General features: G+C 42.9%; 1 protein-coding gene across 1 annotated transcript in view; it reads left to right on the plus strand.

Moving 5' to 3' along the window:
• LOC116972405 (lethal(3)malignant brain tumor-like protein 4) overlaps positions 1–23783 on the plus strand; it is a 348065-nt gene that overhangs the window by 53818 nt on the left and 270464 nt on the right. The window contains exon 5 of the mRNA XM_033020053.1: positions 18726–18858. Within this exon, the coding sequence (XP_032875944.1) occupies positions 18726–18858 (133 nt within the window). The remainder of the gene's footprint in view (positions 1–18725; positions 18859–23783) is intronic.

The raw sequence follows: 23783 nt of genomic DNA on the forward strand, positions 1-23783 counted from the left end.
TCATTTTAATTAATTAGATCTTATTAAGTATATTTGGGCATAATATGTTTCCTCTGTTTGTTGATTAATACTTTATTTTCTCTTACCTGTTTCTGTCCTGGCTCTGGGAGTGGACAGAACAGCAGTATGCACAATTGAGTCTAAATCAGAGGTGCAAAGGGACTTGGGAGTGCAGGGTTCTGGTGCAGGATTCCCAAAAAGTTAATCTGCAAGTCAAATCAGTAGTAAATAAGGCAAACGCAATGCGAGCATTTATTTCGAGAGGGCTTATATATAAAAACAGGAATGTAATGCTGAGGCTCATGAGACTTGCAGAGTTGCTCCAGCAATTTGTATTTTGCTCAAAATTCCAGCATCTGCAGTCTCTTGTGTCTCAATAATAAATCAGTCATGCTCATAAGATGCTTGTAGCGTCATACCCAAGAAGACTTGAGGCTGTAATTGCTGCCAAAGATGCCTCAACAAATTACTGAGTAAAGGGTCTGGATACTTACGTAAATGTGATATTTCAGTTATTTATTTTTAATTACTTTGCAAAAATTTCTAAACACCTGTTTTTGATTTTTTATTGTGGGGTATTATGTGTAGATTGATGATTAAAAAAATGAATTTAATCAATTTTAGAATAAGGCTGTAACGGAACAAAATGTGGAAAGGTGAAGGGGTCTGAATACTTTCTGAATGTACTGTAAGAGAGCTCTCAGCACCTGGTCTATCCCCCAGTCTTTCCATCACCTTTGGAAACTTTTATTGCTGTTTATCAACATGAGGACCAAATGAAAGTCAAAGAGCCATTATGAGACTGAGAAACAAGAATAAAACTGTTAGAGACATCAGCCAAACATTCATCTTACCAAAATCAACTGATTGGAACATCATTATGAAGCAAGAGAGCACTGGTGAGCTTAGGAATCGCAAAGGGACTGGCAGACCATAAACAGAAAAACAGAGGCTACACGGCAAGATGCAAACCATTGGTTAGCTGCAAAAACAGGATGGCCAGGTTAAAGTTTGCCATGAAGTACTTAAAAGAGCAACCACTGTTCTGGAAAAAGGTCTTGTGGACAGATGAGACGAATATTAACTTATATCAGAGTGATGCCAAGAGCAAAGTATGGAGGAGAGAAGGAACTGCCCTAGATCCAAAGCATACCACCTCATCTGTGAAACACGGTGGTGGGAGTCTTTTGGCCTGGGCATGTATGGCTGCTGAAGGTACTGGCTCACTTATCTTCATTGATGATACAACTGCTAATGGGAATAGCACAATGGATTCTGAAGTGTACAGACACATCCTATCTGCTCAAGTTCAAACAAATGCCTCAACACCCATTGGCCCGGCGGTTCATTCAATAGCAAGACAATGATCCCAAACATACTGCTAAAGCGTACTGAAAGAGTTTTTTAAGCTAGAAAAATGCTCAATTCTTGAGTGACCTAATCAATCACCCGATCTGAACCCAATTGAGCGTGCCTTTTATATGCTGAAGAGAAAACTGAAGGGGACTAGCCCCCAAAACAAGCATAAGCTAAAGATAGCTGCCACACAGGCCTGGCAGAGCATCACTAGAGAAGACATCCAGCAACTGGTGATGTCCATGAATCGCAGACTTCAAGCAGTCATTGCATGCAAAGGATATGCAAGAAAATACTAAACATGACTACTTTCATTTACATGACATTGCTGTGTCCCAAACATTATGGTGCCTTGAAATGGGGGGACTATGTATAAACACTGCTATAGTTTCTACATGGTGAAACCAAAATGTATAAAAATGGCTTTTATTAAAATCTGGCAATGTGCACTTTAACCACATGTGATTTTCAGTTACAAACATTCCCATTATTATGGATGGCACTGTATATTACACTTTTATTTCTAGTTTGGGGTAGACTGCAGGTTTCCTATTTACATCTCTCAAGATCACTTTGTGGTTAGATGTTTAGGTTGCTTACTTTTCACATTCTGTAATGTTTGTGATCAGCACATTGGGGAGGAAAATGAAGATAGACACAAAACTGGAGTAACGCAGCAGGTCAGACAGCATCTCTGGAGAAATGGAACGGGTGACATTTCGGGTCGAGTCGCTTCTTCAGACCCAAAGAGTCCGGAAAAAAATAAATAAATAGAGAAATAAATAAATAAATAAACAAAAGCGAAGAAGTGCAACGTAGCAAAAATGAGTGGGAAGCAAGACAATTGGGTAATGTTTAAAGAGCAACAGGAGATAACTAAAAAGACAGTACGGGGAGAAAAGATGAGGCACGAAGGTAAGCTAGCCAAGAATATAAAGGAGGATAGTAAAAGCTTCTTTAGGTATGTGATGAGGGAAAAAATAGTTAAGTCCAAAGTTGGACCCTTGAAGACTGAAAAAGGTGAATTTATTACGGGGAACAAGGAAATGGCTGATGAGTTTAACAGGTACTTTGGATCCGTCTTCACTAAGGAGGACACAAACAATCTCTCTGATATACTAGTGGCCAGAGGAGGAACTGAAGGAAATCCACATTAGGCAGGAATTGATGTTGGGTTGACTAATGGGACTGAAGGCTGATAAATCCCCAGGGCCTGATGGTCTGCATCCCAGGGTATTTAAGGAAGTGGCTCCAGAAATTGTGGACGCATTGTTGATAATTTTCCAATCTTCTATAGATTCAGGATCAGTTTCTGTGGATTGAAGGGTAGCTAATGTTATCCCACTTTTTAAGAAAGGCAGGAGAGAAAACAGGGAATTATAGACCAGTTAGCCTGACATCGATGATGGGGAAGATGCTGGAGTCAATCATAAAATATGATATAGCGGCACATTTGGATAGCATTAACAGGATCGGTCTGAGTCAGCATGGATTTACGAAGGGGAATCATGCCTGACTAATCTTCCGGGATTTTTTGACGAGGTAACTAGGAAAATTGACAAGGGAGAGCCAGTGGATGTAGTGTACCTGGAGTTTCTGAAAGCATTTGATAAGGTCCCACATAGGAGATTAGTGGGCAAAATTAGGGCACATGGTATTGGGGGTAGAGTGCTGACATGGATAGAAAATTGGTTGGCTGACAAGAAACAAAGAGTAGGGATTAACGGGTCCCTTTCAGAGTGGCAGGCAGTGACTAGTGGGGTACTGCAAGGCTCGGTGTTGGGACCGCAGCTATTTACAATATATGTCAATGATTTAGATGAAGGGATTCAAAGTAACATTAGCAAATTTGCAGAAGACACAAAGCTTGGTGGCAGTGTGATCTGTGAGGAGGATGCTATGAGAATGCAGGGTGATTTGGACAGGTTGGATGAGTGGGCAGTTGCAGTTTAATGTGGATAAATGTGAGTTTATCCATTTTGGTAGCAAAAACAGGAACACAGATTATTATCTAAATGGTGTCAAGTTGGGAAAAGGGGAAGTACAACGGGATCTGGAGGTCCTTGTTCATCAGTCAATGGAAGTAAGCATGCAGGCACAGCAGGCAGTGAATAAAGCAAATGGCATGTTGGTCTTCATAACAAGAGGAGTTTATAGGAGCAAAGAGGACCTTCTGCAGTTGTACAGGGCCCTAGTGAGACCACACCTGGAGTATTGTGTGCAGTTTTGGTCCCCTAATTTGAGGAAGGGCATTCTTGCTATTGAGGGAGTGCAGCGTAGGTTTACAGGGTTAATTACCGGGATGTCGGGACGGTCATATGCTGAGAGAATGGAGCGGCTGGGCTTGTATACTTTGGAATTTAGCAGGATGAGAGGTAATCTTATTGAAACATGTAAGATTATTAAGGGCTTCGACACGCTCGAGGCAGGAAACATGTTCCCGATGTTGGGGGAGTCCAGAACCAGGGGCCACAGTTTAAGAATAAGGAGTAAGCCATTTAGAACAGAGACGAGGAAACACTTTTTCACGCAGAGAGTTGTGAGTGTGTGGAATTCTCTGCCTCACAGGGTGGTGGAGGAGGGTTTTCTGGATGCTTTCTAGATAGAGCTAGATAGGGCTCTTAAAAATAGCGGAATCGGGGATATGGGGAGAAAGCAGGAACAGGGTACTGATTGGGGATGATCAACCATGATCACATTGAATGGTGGTGCTGGCTCAAAGGGCCGAATGGCCTACTCCTGCACCTATTGTCTATTGTCACCAATTCCTTCTGTCCAGAGATGCTGTTTGACCTTCTGAGTTACTCCAGCTTTTTGTATCTTTCTTTGTTTTAAACCAGACTTGCAGTTTCTTCCTACACAGGAAGGAAAATGATGCAGTTGATGGAGCTGCTGTCTCACATCTCCAGTGATCTAGACTCATACTAACTTCTGGTTTTATCTGTGTGGAATGTGCATCTAATATTTACCTATTAGAGTCATAGAGTGATACAGTGTGGAAACAGGCCCTGCGGCATAACTTGCCCACACCGGTCAACATGTCCCTGCTCCACTAGTCCCACTTGCCTGCACCTCCAAACCTGTCCTATCCATGTACCTGTCTAACTGTCTGTTAAACGATGGGATAGTCCCAGCCTCACCTATCTCCTCTGGCTGCTTGTTCCATACACCCACCACCCTTTGTGTGAAAAGGTAACCCCTCAGATTTCTATTAAATCTTTTACCCTTCACCTTGAACCTATGTCCTCTGGTCCTCGATTCCCCTACTCTGGGCAAGAGACTCTGTACATCAACCCGATCTATTCCTCTCATGATTTTGTACACTGTTACTGTGCGGATTCCTTTGAATATCCCATTTTCTTCCCCATCCCAAAGATATACAGGTTAATAGGTTAAAATGTCACTGTAAATTGCCCATTGTGTGTCGATAAAATGGAATTACTGTACGATTGATATAAATGGGTGCTTGATGGTTAGTGTGCACTTTGTCGGCCATCTGCTTGTTTATGTGATGTACAACTCTGACTTTGCATGCTCTCCATCCTAGCTGTCATGGGGAATCAATGATCATTTGCACTGTTTATGCACATTAACCAATTCAAATCAATATTATATGTTTTAACACCAACTAAATACGTTGTCCAAGCTGTTGGAAGTGATACATCATCAGCATGTTGGTTGGCAGGGAATATATGTTGTCTTAGAATAGGCAAGCTTCTGAAGGCAGTGAAGGCCAATTCACTGGATGTTTTCAAGAGAGAGTTAGATTTAGCTCTTTGGGCTAAAGCAATCAAGGGATATGAGGAAAAAGCAGGAACGGAGTACTGATTTTAGATAATCAACCATGATCATATTGAATGGTGGTGCTGGCTCGAAGGGCTGAATGGCCTACTCCTGCACTTAATTTTCTATGTTTCTATGTTTCTGTTTGGAGTAACTTTAGAATGAATGATCAAAATCAAGAATGATAGCAGAACAAGGGATTGCTTGGAGGCCTATACTGCTGTCTTTGCCAATTTTTTCAGTATCTGGAGGTAGATACTGGTTTAAGTACTATGTTTAAGAAGGAACTGCAGATGTTGGAAAATCGAAGGTCGACTAAAATGCTGGAGAAACTCAGCGGGCGAGGCAGCGTCTATGGAGCGAAGGAAATGGGCGACGTTTCGGGTCGAGACCCTTCTTCAGACTCCTGAAGGAGGGTCTCGACCCGAAACGTCGCTTATTTCCTTCACTCCATAGAGGCTGCCTCACCCGCTGGGTTTAAGTATAAAACACCACGGGGTGTGTTTTCTGAATAATTGCTTGTCCAGTGAAATTCAGAAGAGATGGAATGTTGGCCTCAGCCATCTCTCACCAGCCAATTACTCATTATTTACAATGTCTGTCTTTGGTTATAGTCCCTCACATATGTGGCATATGTATAGAACATGTGCTTCATTTACTTTCTGTATTCTGTGCATTGTTCACTCCCTAGTGGAATCATTAGCTGGTCATGGGGCTGATGATCCTGCAGTTTCTAAAACCTGGAATGTGGACATTCACCACCTCTATATTCAGAGTCTATGGTGATGAAAATGCAGCTTTTAGCCCATTCAGTCTATTGCAATTATGAAGATGTGAAATGACAAAACTTACTGGTACTTTTTCCACAATTCAAAAGATTAATTATTAGTGTTTAACATTGAAATAATAATAAAAAAGTCATGATATTAACAGCACAACAAAACTTTACAGTACTAATTAGCAAGTTCAAAATTCATTTTTAGTTATTTATAATGAGTTTTCTTTTATCAAATGTCACAAATTTGTTTGACATCACAAAGGTTAACTATCTTTTTAAGAACAATCAAATTTACAGTGTAGTGATTTTAAAAAGTTCTATTAAAAGTTCAGTTCTATTAATCTATAGACCAAACTATATTTGAAAATATAAATCTATATTAGATTCTTTTGACTGAGAATATATATTTAGTTTAGTGATATCGCATGGAAACAGACCCTGTGGCCCTGAATCCTCACTGATTCTATGTTCGATCATCCATTCACACGAGTTCTATATTATCTCACGTTTTCGCCCATCCCCTGCACATTAGGGACAATTTACAGACATCAATTTTGGGCTTGTCCAAACGGCTCAGTCTTGGCCTCGAAGAGGAGTTGCCAGTAGTCTTGGGCTTGTCATGGCAGCTTAGTCTTGAACACAAAGAGGCCACGCTGGCACTCAGGCTTGTCCCGGCAGCTCAGTCGACGTTGGAGGAACTGGCTGTCTTGGGCTTGTCCCTCCAAATCTGCAAAATGGGAATGGAATTAGTAGGGAGGTACCCCACATTCTTCCTCTCTTCTTCTCCCTTTCCTTCCCCCTCTCCCATGTTCTTTAGAAAGTAGGGTGATGAGGCAGTGGTGGGCCAATCCAATAACAGCTAATTGGATTCAGCTTTTGCTCCTCTGGCTGTGGCTGTGGTTCCACAGGGTGATGGGTCTTTCCTGACAGGTAGGCACTGTCCACTGTGCTGGTCCACTGCTCCTCCTGGCCTATCTGCCATGAACAGAGATCAGAGCGGCACGTGAGGAGGGAGGGATATGGGCCACCTGCAGGCAGAGGAGATTAACTTGGTATCATTTTTGGCACAGACATTGTGGGCCGAAGGACCTGTTTCTATGCTTAAAAATGTTCTATGTTATATATAAATGAACATCATGCATTGATGCCTTATTACTGAAACAAAAATGCAAACAATTTGCTCAAAACATCATTGGTTTCTTTTGAGATTAATTATTTCTGTATAAATTGGTGAAAAAAGGAACATTTAATGAAAAAAATTTGAGTCATGTTGAATATAATGGGATGTATAAATACTCAACCAAGCATTATGAATTCAGGCTCGTTTCTTTTCCAGTTCGCATACTATGGTGAGTGTAGCTCATTATTAACAAAAAAAAACATTCAGTTTTACTATTAATATGCTAAATAGGAGATATTTGGAGATATTATTTCAGTGTACCAAATATCTAATTAGTGAGATATCTTATGGATTCTTCTCAGAGAGATTCACTGTACGGTGGTGATATGATAATTCCTATGAATGAGTAATCTGTATTTTGAAGAACCAAAACATAGTCATGCAGCACGGAAACAGACCCTTTGGCCCAATTTGTCCATACCGACCAAGAATCCAATGCTAGCCCCACCTGCCTGTGTTTGGCCCATATCCCTCTAAACCCTTCCTATTCATATACCTGTCCAAATGTCTTTTAAATGTTGTTACAGTGTCTGTCTCAACTACCTCCTCTGGTAGCTTGTTCCATATACTCGTTCCAAATGCTTGTTCCACACTCAGTGTGAAAAAGCTGATCCTCGGCTTCTTTTTAAATCTTTCCCTTCTCACCTTTAACCTGTGTCCTCTGGTTCATGATTCCCTAAAATAACTATGTGCATTTGGCCTATCTATTCCCCCCATGATTTTATACACCTCTATAAATCACTGCCGACTCCTGCACTCTGAGGAACACATTCCTAATCTGCCTGACCTCTCCCTATAGTTCTGGACCTCGAGTCCTGGTAACATCCTCGTAAATCTTCTCTGACACTCTTTCCAACTTAATGAAAACTGTTTAACTTATTGCGCTGGAAGAAGCAATAACTTATCCATTAAGTATAAACATCATGACACTTCTTGGAAAATTTGCTTGATGTAAAATCCCAATCGGTGGAAGTTGCAAGATATTTTGACAAATCCTTGTATCAATAAATATCATGCTGTGTTTTACAGGGAGTTGGCTTGTGATGCTCTATTCCATCAATGTCTCATCATTGTTACTGATCATCTAAAATTTCCTGAGTCTGATTTGAGGAAAATTCTTTACAGAGTGAATGTTTGGGATCCAAGGAAATACAGTGGAGGTAGTTTGTTGTTCAAAGGGGGGCTGGATTGAAGGGTTGGATTGCCTGAATTGCTCTTGCATAGATTCTGAATAATTAGAATTGGTCAATTTACTTATTTTGTTACTCTTATCATTATGCCATTTTATGACATTTTAATGTCAGATGTAAAGTTATGACTGTCTTGGTTATCTGGTGGTGAACCATGAACTGTTTGATTCACTACATCTCCATTTGATGCTTGGAAAGGTATTGTGACAAAAAAAGGACAATGTTAGCTTTGCTTCCATAAACTGTGTCATTCATTGTGTCGTAGCCATACAGCATGGAAACAGGCCCTTCAGCCCAATTTGCCCATGCCAGCCAAGATACCCCATCCACGCTAATCCCATTTGTATGCATTTAGCTTACATCAATCTGAGCCTTTTCTATCCATGTTCCTGTCCAAGTGCCTTTATAAATGCTGTTATAGTACCTACCTCAACTACCTTCACTGACTGCTTGTTCCATATATCCACTAATCTCTGAGTGCAACTTAGTAGGATCCCAGCCAATTTCTGCCTTTGGCAACATTAATTAATGCAATTAAGGTTGAATTGCCCCGTTAAAAAATAAAACTATAATAGTTTTGATTTGTAATGACATACTCAAATTGTATTTTATCCTGATGAACTTTTGAAAGATTGGCAAGAATTCATCTCTTTCTAAATTCAACTTGTGAACACAAGATTGAGGGTTTTGCAATAATTACAACACAAATGAAAGTATATTTCTGCATTTCAATTCTAGTACGTAATTGTGTTTTTGTGAGGTGAATGCAAGTTTTATGGCTATATGCATGAAATTTAATGTCCTAGAATGCATCCATGCAATATACTAAGCTCCTGGAATTTGGGTATTTTTATTTTGTTGCTAGCATTTTCAAATCTTAAGATGAATATATATTGAGAAACACGACATGTTTCAGAAGACCTATTGATTTATAAAACATTATGCTGAGCATTAAAAGCTTTGTGTAAGAGGGGAAAATTGTAGTATTGTGATTGTACATAATAATAGCTTGTGGTAATAGATGAGGTGTTTCGTACCAGGATGTCCTCATTCTTTAAGGATCGAGGGTTACCCTCCTATCATACTATATATTACGCCATCACTCGTGTCTCTCGGTATCCCGCAGATGTGAACTTGCTCCCCTCCTAGTCGCAACAGGGACAGAGTCCCCCTAGTCCTCATCTTTCACTGAATAAAAGTCGCATACAGCACATAATCCGCCAACATTTTCGCCACCTCCAATGGGATACCACCTCTGGTCACATCTTCCCATATCCACCCCTTTCCACCTTCCGCAGAGACTGTTCCCTCTACAACTCCCTGGTTAACTCATCCCTTCACATCCAAAACACCCCCCGCAACATCATCATGATGAACTTTCCCCGACAACTGCAGGAGATGCAACATCTGTCCCTATACCTTCTTTCTCGACTCCATCCAGGGACCTCAACAGCCCTTTCAGGTGAGACAGAGGTTCACTTGCACCTCCTCCAACCTCATCTACAGTATCTGCTGTTCTAGGTGTGGGCTACCATATCGACAAGACCAAGCCCAGACTTGGCAATTGTTTCATTGAACATCTAATTCTCAGTATGCCTTGGCCTACATGATCTCCCGGTTGCCAAACACTTTAACTCCCCTTCTCATTCCCATATAACTTTCTGTCCACTGTCAGAGTGAGGCCAAATGTAAATTGGTGGAACAATTTAGCTTGTGCAGCTTACAACTAGTGGTATGAATATTGATTTCTCTAATTTAAAGTAACACTTGCATTCCCTCTCTCTCCATTCCTCCCCCACCCTAGTCATCCTACTAGCTTCACTGTCATCCTGCTTAGTTTCACTGTTCATTCCCCCTCTTCCACAGCCAACAATGGACCATTGGACCAACAATGGATGATTGTTAGCTCCACCTTTCCTTGATCAGCCTTGCTGGCCTTGATTTGTTCTTTTCATACTTATCATTCTTTGTACCATTTCATTACTCCAGTTTCCCTCTCCTCTGACTCTCAGTCAGAAGAAGGGTCTCGACCTGAAACGTCACCTACTCCTTTTCTCCAGTGATGCTGTTTGACCCTCTGAGTTACTCCAGCATTTTGTGTCTATAATAGCTTTTTATTTGTGTTCCATATTGCTAAAAATGTACTTAACAGCAAGAGAGAGAACTACAGGCAGTTATGAAGAGTTGGACTGATGGTGCTGGAAAGGAGACATTGATCTAGCAAGATGTTGCATCACTATTTGCAAGAGGTTGCACAATCACAAGTGCTTTGGGTCGTTCAGATGGATCCTTTAATTCCTTGCTGCATATAGGTACTGACGGAGAAATTAAACTAAGGTTTTGTCAAGGATATCTGCATCTCAAAGCAGCTAGTATGGGTAACCAAGCTCCACATTTAACCCGAAGTTGCTCCTGTGATCCCATTAGCCTGAAAGATTTTGAAAGCAGATTTAATCAAATATGTTATTTCAGAGTTTTAGATACATCCTATCTGCTCAAGTTCAAACAAATGCCTCAAAACACATTGGCCGGCGGTTCATTCTCCAGCAAGGCAATGATCCCAAACATACTGCGAAAGCAACAAAGTAGTTTTTCAAAGCTAAAAATTGGTCCATTCTTGAGTGGCCAAGTCTGTGGACTGTGGTCATTGTCAAATCCACACCTGATTCCTGAAGAATGTTTCTGATCTGTCGGACAGGTGTTTTGGGATTTTTTTCTTTATTATAGAGAGAATTCTTCTGTTATCAGCTGTGGAGGTCTTCCTTGGCCTGTCAGTCCCTTTGCGACTAGTAAGCTCACCAGTTCTCTCTTTCTTCTTAATTATGTTCCAAACAGTTGATTTTGGTAAGCCTAAGGTTTGGCTGATGTCTCTAACAGTTTTATTCTTGTTTCTCAGTCTAATAATGGCTTATTTGACTTTCATTGGCACAAGTTTGGTCCTCGTGTTGATAAACAGCAATAAAAGTTTCCAAAGGTGATGGAAAACTTGGAGGAAAGACTTGATGCTGAACTCTCTTACACCTGCATTAAGGAGGCAATTAAACACACCTGAGCAATTACAAACACCTGTGAAGCCATGTGTCCCAAATATTATAACCATATAACCATATAACAATTACAGCATGGAAACAGGCCATCTCGACCCATCTACCTGCACTCAGACCATAACCCTCCATTCCTTTCCCGTCCATATACCTGTCCAATTTATTTTTAAATGATAAAAAATGAACCTGCCTTCACCACTTCCACTGGAAGCTCATTCCACACAGCTACCACTCTCTGAGCAAAGAAGTTCCCCCTCATGTTGCCTCTAAACTTTTGTCCCTTAACATATAACCATATCATGGTGCCCTGAAATGGGTGGACAATGTAGAAACACAGCTGTAATATAACCTAACAATGTGCACTTTAACCACATGTGATTTTTTTCTGTTACAAATCTCAAATTGTGGAGTTCAGAGTCAAATAAATAAATGATCGATCTTTGCCCCAAACATTATCGAGGGCACTGTATGTCTTCTCTGGACCACCTCCGGTACAATCGGTACTGAGCGGGCCAAGTCAGTGGATATTTCTAAGGCAGAGACAGACAAATTCTCAATTAGAACAGGTGTCAAGGGTTATGGGGAGAAGGCAGGAAAATGGGATTAGGAGGCAGAGATCAGCCATGATTGAATGTCTGAGTGCTTGATGGTCCGAATAGCCTAATTCCACTCCGAAAACATGTGCACTTATGGCCCTTTACTTTCTAATGCTGCTTACCAAGTGGGACCTTCTTAAAATCGTAGCTGAAATCTTTGATAATAATAAATAAATAATAAACTTTATTTATAAAGCGCTTTAAACAACCGCAGTTGCCACAAAGTGCTGTACATGAGAACTCATGGACAAAAAGTTATTACAAACCATTAAAAACCGTAAAACGAAGGACTAAAAACAGTAAAAATTAAAAGACATTAAAAGCACTAAGAACAGGAGCAATGTCTCAGCCAATGTCGAAAGCCAGAGAATAAAAATGAGTTTTTAGGGAGGATTTGAAGATGGACAGTGAGGGGGCCAGTCTGATGTGCAACGGCAAGGTGTTCCAGAGTGCCGGAGCAGCAACAGAAAAGGCTCTATCCCCTCTGAGCTTCCGCTTAGACCGTGGTACCTCAAGGAGCAGCTGATCAGCTGACCTGAGGCACCGGGCAGGAGCATATAGGTGGAGCAGCTCAGAGAGGTAAGGCGGGGCGAGCCCATTCAACGATTTGAAAACAAATAAAATAATTTTAAAATGAACTCGAAAGTGCACTGGGAGCCGTGAAGGGAGGCCAAAATTGGCGTAATGTGCTCTCTCTTTTGAGTTCCGGTCAAAAGGCGAGCGGCAGCATTTTGAACCAGCTGGAGACGAGCCAATGAAGCTCGTGCGACTCCAGAGTAGAGTGCGTTACAGTAATCCAGCCTAGATGTAATAAAGGCATGGATTACTGTTTCAAAATGCTGCCGCTCGAGGATGGGCTTCACCTTTGCCAGCTTCCTTAGGTGAAAGAAGCTGGACTTAACCACCGCATGACGACATCAAATGCACAGCCCTCAAAGGTCAGCTTGTTACCATCTAAAAACAAATGTTTAATTTTAAACTGACTTTTCTCAATAAATCTGTTCTGCTGACATTGATTAATCTGTCTTTCCGCATAAAGGTTTGTGCAGTCCCTCAAAGCTGATTACAAGAATCTATTCATCAATGAAAAGCCCTTTTTTTCCAGAACTGTGGTTGATCCTTTAAGTACTTCTTGGCAAACTGTAACCTGGCCATCCTATTTTTGCAGCTAACCTGTGGTTTGCATCTTGCAGTGTAGCCTTTGTATTTCTGTTCATGAAGTCTTCTGCGGACAGTGGTCATTGACAAATCCACACCGACTCCAGAAGAGGCAAGATGCAAACCGCTGGTTAGCTGCAAAAATGGGATGGCCAGGTTACAGTTTGCCAAGAAGTACTTAAAAGAGCAACCACAGTTCTGGAAAAGGGTCTTGTGGACAGATGAGATGAAGATTAACATATCAGAGTGATGGCAAGAGCAAGGTGTGGAGGAGAGAAGGAACTGCCCAAGATCCAAAGTGTACCACCTCATCTGTGAAACACGGTGGTGGTGGTGTTATGGCCAGGGCAGGCCCGTACGAAGCTTTTCAAAAAGGGGGGTGGCATGACAGGATTACATAAAACTTAATGTGAAATAGTGTGTGCACATCATGAGAGCGAAGCATGAAGTCCCTCGATGTCAGGGTCCAGGGCCCGCTTAAGGGCCCTGGAAGCTCAGGGGTTTTAGATGCTCTCTGATCCATTCTGAGCCTTGTTTTGGAGCATTTTTGAACCAAATTTATGACCAATATTTCAGAAATTAACAGGAATCTGAGGTAACTTTTTCACACCCTTTGTGCTGGGTGTATATAACGAGCTGCCAGAGGAGGTAGTTAAGGCTGGGACTATCCTAATGTTTAAGAGACATTTGGACACGTACATGGATAGGACAGATTTAGATGGATATGGGCCAAACTCGTGTGAGTGGGACTAGTTTAGCGGAGAATATGAATAGGCGACGTTTCACAGAGTGCTGGAGTAACTCAGCGAGTCAGGCAGCATCTGTGGAGAACATGGATAGGTGACATGTCACAGAGTGCTGGAGTAACTCAGTGAGTCAGGCAGCATCAGTGGAGAACATGGATAGGTGACATGTCACAGAGTGCTGGAGTAACTCAGTGGGTCAGGCAGCATCTCTGGAGAAAAGGTATAGATTATAGTTTGGGTCAAGACCGTTCTTCAGTAATATTCATGATGTGACATGCATAGACATTCCTGAATGTTACCCAAACCATCGTGAGCTGCTTTGTTATGGTGCTTGCCCTCTCCTATAACATCTCTGCTGCCTTGGGTGATGCAGGACATCGGTGTGAAGCTTTGGGACACGGTGTGAAGCTGTTGCCGTCTGTCCCAGCCTGGTAAAAACCTGGATGGAGTGGATTTGGAGACGATGTTTCCACTAGTGGGAGAGTCTACGACCAGTGGCCATAGCCTCAGAATTAAAAGACATTCCTTTAGGAAGGAGATGAGCAGGAATTTCTTAAGTCAGAGGGTGGTGAACTGTGGAATTCATTGCCACAGATAGCTGTGGTCAAGTCAATGTACATTTTTTCAGGAGGAGATTGATAGATTCTTGATTGATACGGGTGTCAGAGGTAATGGGGAGAAGGCCGGAGAATGGGTTTGAGAGGGAAAGATAGAGTCATAGGGTGATACAGTGTGGAAACAGGCCCTTCGGCCCAGCATGTCCCATCTGCACTAGTCCCACCTGCCCACGTTTGATCCATATCCCTCCGAACCTGTCCTAACCATGTACCTGTCTGCTTCTTAAATGTTGCGATAGTCCTTTGGCAGCTTGTTCCATACACCTACCATCCTTTGTGTGAAAAACATACCCCACAGATTCCTATTAAATCTTTTGCCCTTCACCTTAAACTTATGTCCTCTGCTCCTCGATTCAATTACTCTGGGCAAAAGACTCAACCATATCTATTCAAATCATGATTTTATATACCTCTATTAGATCACCCCTCATCCTCCTGTGCTCCATGAAATAGAGTCCCAGCCTACTCAACCTCTCCCTATAGCTCTGGCCCTCTAGTCCTGGCAACATCCTCATAAATCTTCACTGTACCCTTTCCAGTTTGATGACATCTTTCCTATAACATGGTGCCCAGAACTGAACACAATACTCTGAATGCGGCCTCACCAACTTCTTATGCAACTGCAACATGACCTCCCAACTTCTATACTTAGCCTGACCCGCTGAGTTACTCCAGCACTCTGTGAAACATCACAGAACAGGGCAAGATTAGCAAGTTTGCTGATGATACAGAAGTGAGTGGTTTTGCAGATAGTGAAGATGGTTGTGAAAGATTGCAGCAGGATCTGGATCAATTAGCCAGGTGGGCAGAGGAATCTCTTGAATGGTTCCTTGAAGGTCGTGTCGCAGGTATACCAGGTGGTCAAAAAGTATTTTGGCACTTTGGCCCTCATCAGTCAGAGTATTGAGTATAGATGTTGGGAGGTCATGTTGCAGTTGTGTAAGACGTTGGTGAGACCGCATTTAGAATATTGTGTTCAGTTCTGGGCACCATGTTATAGGAAAGATGTCAAACTGAAAAGAGTACAGAGATCCCCATCCTGGATCAGTCCAATCAGGGTTGTGTCATCCGCAAACTTGAGAAGCTTGACAGTGGTGTCTGTGGAGGTGCAGTCATTGGGTGTGAAGTGGTGATTGGAGTGGGGTGGGTGTAGAAGGGCCCAGTCTTTGCAAACTGAGGTTATGCTGTGAGTGGGTGTGAAGTGTTGGTTGGGGTGGGAAAGGGTCCACTCTTTTCATACTGGAGTCTTGCCTTAAGTAGGTGTGACGTGGTGAATGGGAAGGAGAGGGTGCAGGGTCCATTCTTTGCAGACTGGGGTCTGGCTGTGTTTGTTGGGGAAGGGGTACCAGTGTTACATTTCTGATTTTCAAACCTGCAGTAAAACTCATTCAGGTCGTTCGTCAGCTGACGATTGTCCAAAGAGCGGGGGGCTTTCCTATTATAGCTGGTGATTTCTTGCATGTCCTTCCAAACTGAAGAAGAGTCATTAGCTGAGAACTTGCTCCTCAACTTCTCAGAGTACCTTTCCTTGGCGGCTCTCATTCCTCGTCTCAGCTCTTTATCGATTAGGCTATCTTTTTACTCTTTAACGATTAGGCTGGCGGCTTGACGCATATTTGCCCCAAGCCCCCCCCCCCCCCCCAATCTCAAAATGGAAATGTTACATCTGTATATAATGATCCCATTAAAATGTGTATTTATGTCACAAACTATGGAATTCATATTTTTCAGTATTGTTATCAAGGAAAAGAAAGCAGTTCCAATTGTTTGATATTATTTGATATTGTTTAATATTATTCATATGGAGGAGAAAATATAATAGCTCTAAAACCTACCTTAATTTTGCAATCTCACTCAAGATAATCCCCCTTTCCCTCTCCCCTCCCCAATCTCTCTCTCCTCTCCCTTCCCCTCTCTCTCTCTCCCCCTCCCCCCTCTCACATCCCCCCTCTTTCTTGTAGGGAGGGGGCGAAGATGAAGGTGGCGCGGGCCCAGCAGGTGGGGGGGATGAAGGTGGCGTGGGCCCAGTGGGGGTGGCGGGGGCCCAGCGGGTGTCAGTGGGGGTGGCGTGGGCCCAGCGGGGGTGAGCAGGGGGTGGCGTTGGGCCCAGCAGGGGTGGCGTGGGCCCAGCAGGGGTGGCGTGGGCCCAGCGGGGGTGGCTTGGACCCAGTGGGGGTGGCGTGGGCCCAGCAGGGGTCAGCGAGGGTGGCATGGACCCAGCAGGGGTGGCATGGGCCCAGCAGGGGTGGCATGGGCCCAGCGGGGGTGGCATGAGCCCAGCGGGGGTGGTGTGGGCCCAACGGGGGTCAGCGGGGGTGGCGTGGGCCCAGCGGGGATGGCATGAGCCCAGCAGGGGTGGAGTGGGCCCAGCGGGGGTGGTGTGGGGGGAAGATGGCTTGGGCCCCGGCGGCGGGGGGAGGCGAGGGGAGCGGGCTCCGCCGCAGCGGCGTCTGCTGTTGGGGTTACAGCCGTTGGGTTCAGATTCAGCCACTCCCACCCGGGGACGGGAGAACAGAGTACTGGCCTTTTCCAAAGTGGAAACGTTGATTTTTTTTCTCCCGTTTATTTATTTATTTATTTATTTTTGGTGACTTTTTTCTTAGGGAGAAAAAAAGGGGTGTGCGGTCGCACCCAACGCACCCCCCCTTCGGACAGCCATGCTGGGCATGTATGGCTTCTGAAGGTACTGGCTCACATATGTTCATTTATGATACAACTGCTGATGGTAGAAGCATATTGAATTCTGAAGTGTATAGACACATCCTATCTGCTCAAATTCAAACAAATGCCTCAAAACATCTTGGCCGGCAGTTCATTCTACGGCAAGACAATGATCACAAACATACTTCTAAAGCAACAAAGGAGTTTTTCAAGGCAAAATAAAAGTCAATTCTTGAGTGGCCGTCAATCACCCGATCTGAACCCAATTGAGCATGACTTTTATATGCTGACGAGAAAACTGAAACTAGCCCCCAAAACAAGCATAAGCTGAAGATAGCTGCAATACAGGCCTGACAGAACATCACCAGAGAAGACACCCAGCAACTGGTGATGTCCATGAATCGCAGACTTCAAGCAGTCATTGCATGCAAAGGATATGCAAAGGATCTCGCGCAGACTCCCAAGGAGTTTAATTTAGTTTAGTTTGAAGAAGATCGGGGAAGAGTCATCACATTTGACCATGCATGAGCAGACCACGAGTATGATTGAAATGTACTTATACAAGAAGAAGCCTTTATGATTATCTTACTGTTTGTACTACCACAATAAAGAAACTATCAATCAAGAGTGTTTTTGAAATTCTTTCGACGGCTTTGAATGTCTCGTGGAGAGCTCGTGAGCGTGTATAGATTACCTTCTGATCCTTGAGACGATATAAAATCTGTCACTACAACTTTCATTGACATGACATTTCTGTGTCCCAAACATTATGGTGCCCTGAAATGGGGGGGATACAAATAATATCATACACAAGAAAGGGCAGATGCTGGTTGACAAAAAGTGAACACACAGTGCTGGAGTAACACAAAGACGCAGCAGAGTTTTGGAAACGTCATCCCGTCACCCATTCCTTCTCTCCAGAGATGCTGCCTGTCCCACTGAGTTAAAGAGTGCCCACGGTAGACTCACGAGTCACTACAGTAAACTCACGGGCTACTACGTTCTTACAACGAGTTTAAAAGTTTAAAATGTTTACTTCAAGAGTAAATTTGACTCGTGGAAATCTTTCATTATGTTTTCACGAGTTAACAAGTTTCCCGAGTACCTGCCGTTAGCGTTACGAGTTCCGACGTTCCCGCTACGTTAATTCTACGTGATTACCACGAGTTTGATTTGTTTTAAACTCGGAATCACTCGTGGGTGGACTCGCACCGTGAGACAGGGCCATTATAGTTCAGAGATTGTTTGAAGTTGTGTTTAATAGCCTGTGGGGAAGCAGCTGTTCCTGAACCTGGATGTTGCAGATTTCAGGCTCCTGTACCTTCTACCTGATGGCAGCGGTGAGATGAGTGTGTGGCCAGGATGGTGTGGGTCCTTGATGATGCTGGCAGCCTTTTTGAGGCAGCGACTGCGATAGATCCCCTCGATGGTAGGGAGGTCAGAGCCGATGATCGACTGGGCAGTGTTTACTACTTTTTGCAGCATTTTCCGCTAACAAGTACTAATGTTTCTTATTTATACAGAACCATTTTGTTTCAATCACTGTTCTTTTTTTTTACTTGTTGCAAACTTTTATTTTCTTTTACATTGCAATAAATCTTTAATCTTCTTATTAGTTTCAAATGAATGAATTTGGAGCTCTGGAGATCATCAGCACTGAAGAACAAGATGCTGAAACCAGTGCACAGATTGCTGCTCAATCTACAATTGGAATGAGGAATGCATACAGTGTTACTTCTAATGCACAAGGTAGGCAAACATTAAACAGTTGAAAACATTAAACCGTGTTCATTGTAGATAAGTATTAATTTCTACATAATTTGTAACCTACATTGACATGAATCTCAGTTTTATTTTGATAAAGCCAGTTTCTCCCCTGTAATGACTGTGCTGCCTTTTGCTATTCGGTATGGCACCTCTCCCAATGCACATTCTTTGTGTTTTCCAGAACATGTTGCAAAAACTGTGCATATGGTAAATCGTGTGTTTGACTAATGCTGATGAATAAACAAATATTTCAGCTAACATTGACAGTAAATTTTTTTCTTTGAAATTTATAAAATTTTGAAGAGTGATTATTTAATGATTATTCCTCAACCAAGGCTTTTTCAACTCTAGTCTTGATTAGCTCAGCACCATAGTCAAAAGCCTGTCGCTTTTTACAGTCTGTTTTGGAGGTCACCAAAAACTTTGCTGCTGGCAATTTGCATAAAATCTCTTTCACATATCATTCTTGTCCTAACAGACCTACTTAATTTTCTCTGGTTATTAGATCACTCCATTGTTCCTCCATTAATCTGTAATCTCCCCAATTGGGTAATCCTAAAAAATAATTGGATATGATAATGCAGAATTAGATTACTGGACTAGTAATCCATAAATTGAAAATTCTGAGGCCAGTATTCAAATCCCAGTTGTGGAATTTAATTGTATTTAAGATTCCTCACTTCAGAGTAGTCCAGAGTATTAACTGAAATTAAATTCCACAACTGGGATTCCAAGAAACTGACAGAATATATTATTCCATTTTCTTTCTGGAGAGGGTTATGCTTTTGACTAATTGATCTCCTGGATGGGAATGAGAAACCAATTTCTTGTAGATTCTGTTTGCAAGTATTTGTTGATAAAGGAAGTATAAATACACGCTTTGGATACATGGTTGACCACAAAGCAGTCTGATGGATGCCAGGCAGCTATATATTTTTTTAAAGTAAACAGTAAAAATGTCCACTGATGCCCACAAAAATAAAAGGAGAGCAGGAAGTGGGTTTATCTCGCCTGCCATTGTTGGGTCGTTTTGTTTGTTTTATTGGAATCTGGTGTGGTGCCACTTCCCTCTGTGTGGACGAGATGAGAAACCAGCTATTGTTTGTTGCAATTCATTCAAACAATATTTGTTCCCATACTACTACCATCCATGTTCTCTATCACCCCCTGTTCTCTATCACCATACCCTCACATTTGTTACAATCCAATCCCGAGTACTTTTATTTTTAGCAGAGGTGGTCGAACGGAGTAATAAAGTATGTTGGTGAATGGTTTGAGTTCGAGTCATTGATTGGATGAGACTGTTCACAAATAAAGGGACTGCTGGCAAATGGAAAGCTTTTAAAAGTGAGATAGGGAGCCTTGAAACCGGCATGTTTCTGTTTGAGTGAAGGATAAGGCTGGCTGGATTAAAGAACCCTGCTTGATAAGCATATTGAGGTTCTGGTTCGTTCGTTCATGTGTCAGACGACGTATAGCTCGCTGTTGGCTTCCGTCATCGTCCAACATGTTGACAGAATTGGTCGCCCGACGCGTCACTAAATGCATCGTGTCGTCGTTTCCGGGGATCGCCACGAGGAGGCTTCTGCCATCCCCGAGGTTCTGGTGAGGAGAAAGGATGCCAATATAGTCAACTGATACCAAGCAAGTCCCAGGAGAAGTATAAGGGTTGTGGCAGTATATTTAGGACAGAAATTAGGAGGGCAAAAAGGGGAAATTACATTTATTTGACAAAGAGGTATAGGAAATCTAAAAAGATTCTATCAGGTATATTAAGAGCTAATGGGTATCTGGGGCGAGTGTAGCATCAGTGTGACATCCATGTGTGGAGTCAAGAGAGATGGGTAAAGTTTCACATGGATACTTCTTGCCTATCTTTACTGTGGAAAAGGACATGGAAGCTAGAGAGTTTAGGGAGAGAATAGTTATATCCCAAAACATATTGATTGCAAAAGAGGTGGTGTTGGCAGTCTTGAAGCAGTTAAAGTTGGATAAATATCCAGCTCCGAACCAGGTATATTCCAGGATGTTGTGATGACTAATGTTTTGCCTTTATTTAAGAAGGGTAGCAAGGACAAGCCAGATAACTACATGGTGGTGAACCTATGGTGGAAAAGTTAATGGAAAGGATTATAAGAAACAGGATCAATCCACATTTAGAAAGGCAAGACTGATTAGGGATACTCAGCTTGGCTTTGTCCATGAGGTCATGTCTCATGAATTTGATTGAGTTTTTCAAGAGAGATATCCTTGGAGGATAAAGGCAAAACATTAGTCACGCTTCAGTCTTCCAGTACCTCACCTTTGGCTATCGAAAGGTCCTGATACAGGGGCTGGACCCTAAACGTTGAATATATATTTGCCCCCACAGATGTAGCCTGGTCCACTGAGTTCCCCCCACTACATATAACAGCATCTGTAGTCTCTTGTGTTCCAGAAATCTCTTCCCTTGCTTCTCACAACATCCTAGGATTTATCTCTTGGAGCTAACGGAATCAAGAGATATAGGGAAAAGCCGGAACGGGGTACTGATTTTGGATGATCAGCCATGATCATATTGTATTGCGGTGCTGGCTGGAAGGGCCGAATGGCCTACTCCTGCACCTATTTTCTATGTTTCTATGACGGATGAATGTTGTCGACATGGACGCAAGGTAGCCTGGTCCAGAAGATTAGATCACGTGGGATGCAGAGTGAACCAAGCAACTGGGTACAACATTTGCTTGATGGTAAGAGGCAGAGAAGATTGTTTAAGTTTTGTTTTCAGATAGGAGGCCAGTGACCCGTACTGTGCCATGGATCAGTGCTGGGTTCACTGTTGTTTGAGATTAATCGTTTGAGTGAGAACACAGGTAGCCTGATTTGCAAGTATGCGGATGACACCAATACTTGTGGTGTAGTGGACAAAGAAAAGTCAGATGGAATTTAACTCAGACTTAATGTGAGGTGATGCATTTCAGGACATTTGTGAAGTTAAACCACAAAGGTTCATACACATGGAATGGTAGGGCCCTGGGGAGAGTTGACAGAAAGACCAAGGGGTACAAGTACATAATTTCCTGAATGTGACGACACAAGTAGATAGGGTGGTGAAGAAGGCTTATGGCATTTTTACCTTCATCACTTGGGACATTGAATACATGAGTTGTAACATTATGTTACAGTTGTACAAGACAGTGGTGAAACCACGCTTGGAGTATTGTGTGCACTTCTGGCCACAGTGCTACGGAAGGATGTGATTAAGTTAGAGAGGGTACATAGAGGATTTACAAGAATGTTGCCAGGACTGGTGGGCTTGAATGATAAAATAGGCTGGAATTGCTTTCCTTCGAGTGAATGAGTTTGAAGGGTGATATTAGAAAATCATCAGAATAGGGTAGATAGTCAGAGTCTTTTTTCCATGGGTAGAGGAGTCTAAACTTAGAGGGCATGGGTTTAAGATGAAAGTGGAAGGACTTAAAGGGATTTTGGGTTGGCAGGATTTTCACACAAAGGTTGATAACCAAGTGGTTGAGCTGCCAGAGGAGGTGGTAGAGGCAGGTACAATTACAACATTAAAAAATATATCTGGGCAAGTTTATGACTGGAAAAGGTTTAGAGGGATACTAGACTAAGTGGGGCCCGTTGGGTCCCAGCATCACACGGGAGGGCTGGTCACCCATCGCAATATTCCACCTCTCCACCAATTCCAATATTGCTGGCCAGTGGGGGGGGTTGGAGTGGCAAACGTCATGCAGCCAAGAGAGGGGGACAGCTTCAGGCTCTCATGAGCTGATGAGAAAGGGGGGGGGGAGTGTCCTCCAGCAGGGGATATGGGCGGCTTCAGTTGGGGGCAGGAGGGGGCATATCCTATAGCCAGGCGGAGGGCAGCGTCTTGAGGTAGGGGCTCTCAGTGGGGGGGAGGGGGGGGGAGGTGAGCGACTTACACATGGCCTCTGGACTCACACACTGCCTTGGGATTAACTCATGGCATTTGGATTGACTGACTGACTCACGGCTTGCGGACTGACTGACGCCCGACTTCTGGAGTCGCGTCCGACTTTTGTAAACTGAAAACTGTAACATCCACATTGAGGAACAGCTTCTTCCTGTCAGCCATCAGGCTATTAAACATACCAAATAAGCTCTAAACTACAAAATGTTTGTACTATTTGTTATTTGTTGATCACACACACCCTCCAGCAACACTCACACACAGACACAGACACACACACACACACACACACACACACACACACACACACACACACACACACACACACACACACACACACACACACACACACACACACTCATCCACACACATTCACACACACTCACACTCATCCACACACATTCACACACACTCACACTCACTCACACACAGACTCATTCACTCACACACACTCACCCAATACTAAAATGTTAAGTAACTTCAGAACGTGGTGAATATACAGTGTGTAAAACAAATGTTTCAAGCCCCCTGTAGCTGAAGCAAAAACGTGCTTTAAATAACGTCCAACAAACACACTCACCATAGACAGAGCAGCTCTCTTGAATTATTCAACGGCGTCTGCACTCGGCGCCATCTTGATGTCACCCTCTCGCTTCTTGCCATGAACCAGAAATGACTCACTCAGCGCCAGCATGCAGCCAACCGGAAATGACGTCATCGGCGCCATCTTGCAACTATGCGAAAATCACAGAATGAGCGCCAATTTTGAAATTAAACCCAGTCCTGATCTAATAAAATATTTATTCATGCTTTATCCATCCGAAAACTGTTGCAAGCCAACAATACACATTTGCTGAAAGCCCTTTAAAACCCAAGCCAATTGGGCAAAAACAATTTGCAAGCCAACAATACACATTTGCTGAAAGCTCTTTAAAAAGCCAAAAAGCCAATTGGGCAAAAACACTTTGCAAGC

Source organism: Amblyraja radiata, chromosome 4 (assembly GCF_010909765.2).
Source record: "Amblyraja radiata isolate CabotCenter1 chromosome 4, sAmbRad1.1.pri, whole genome shotgun sequence".
NCBI lineage: Eukaryota > Metazoa > Chordata > Chondrichthyes > Rajiformes > Rajidae > Amblyraja > Amblyraja radiata.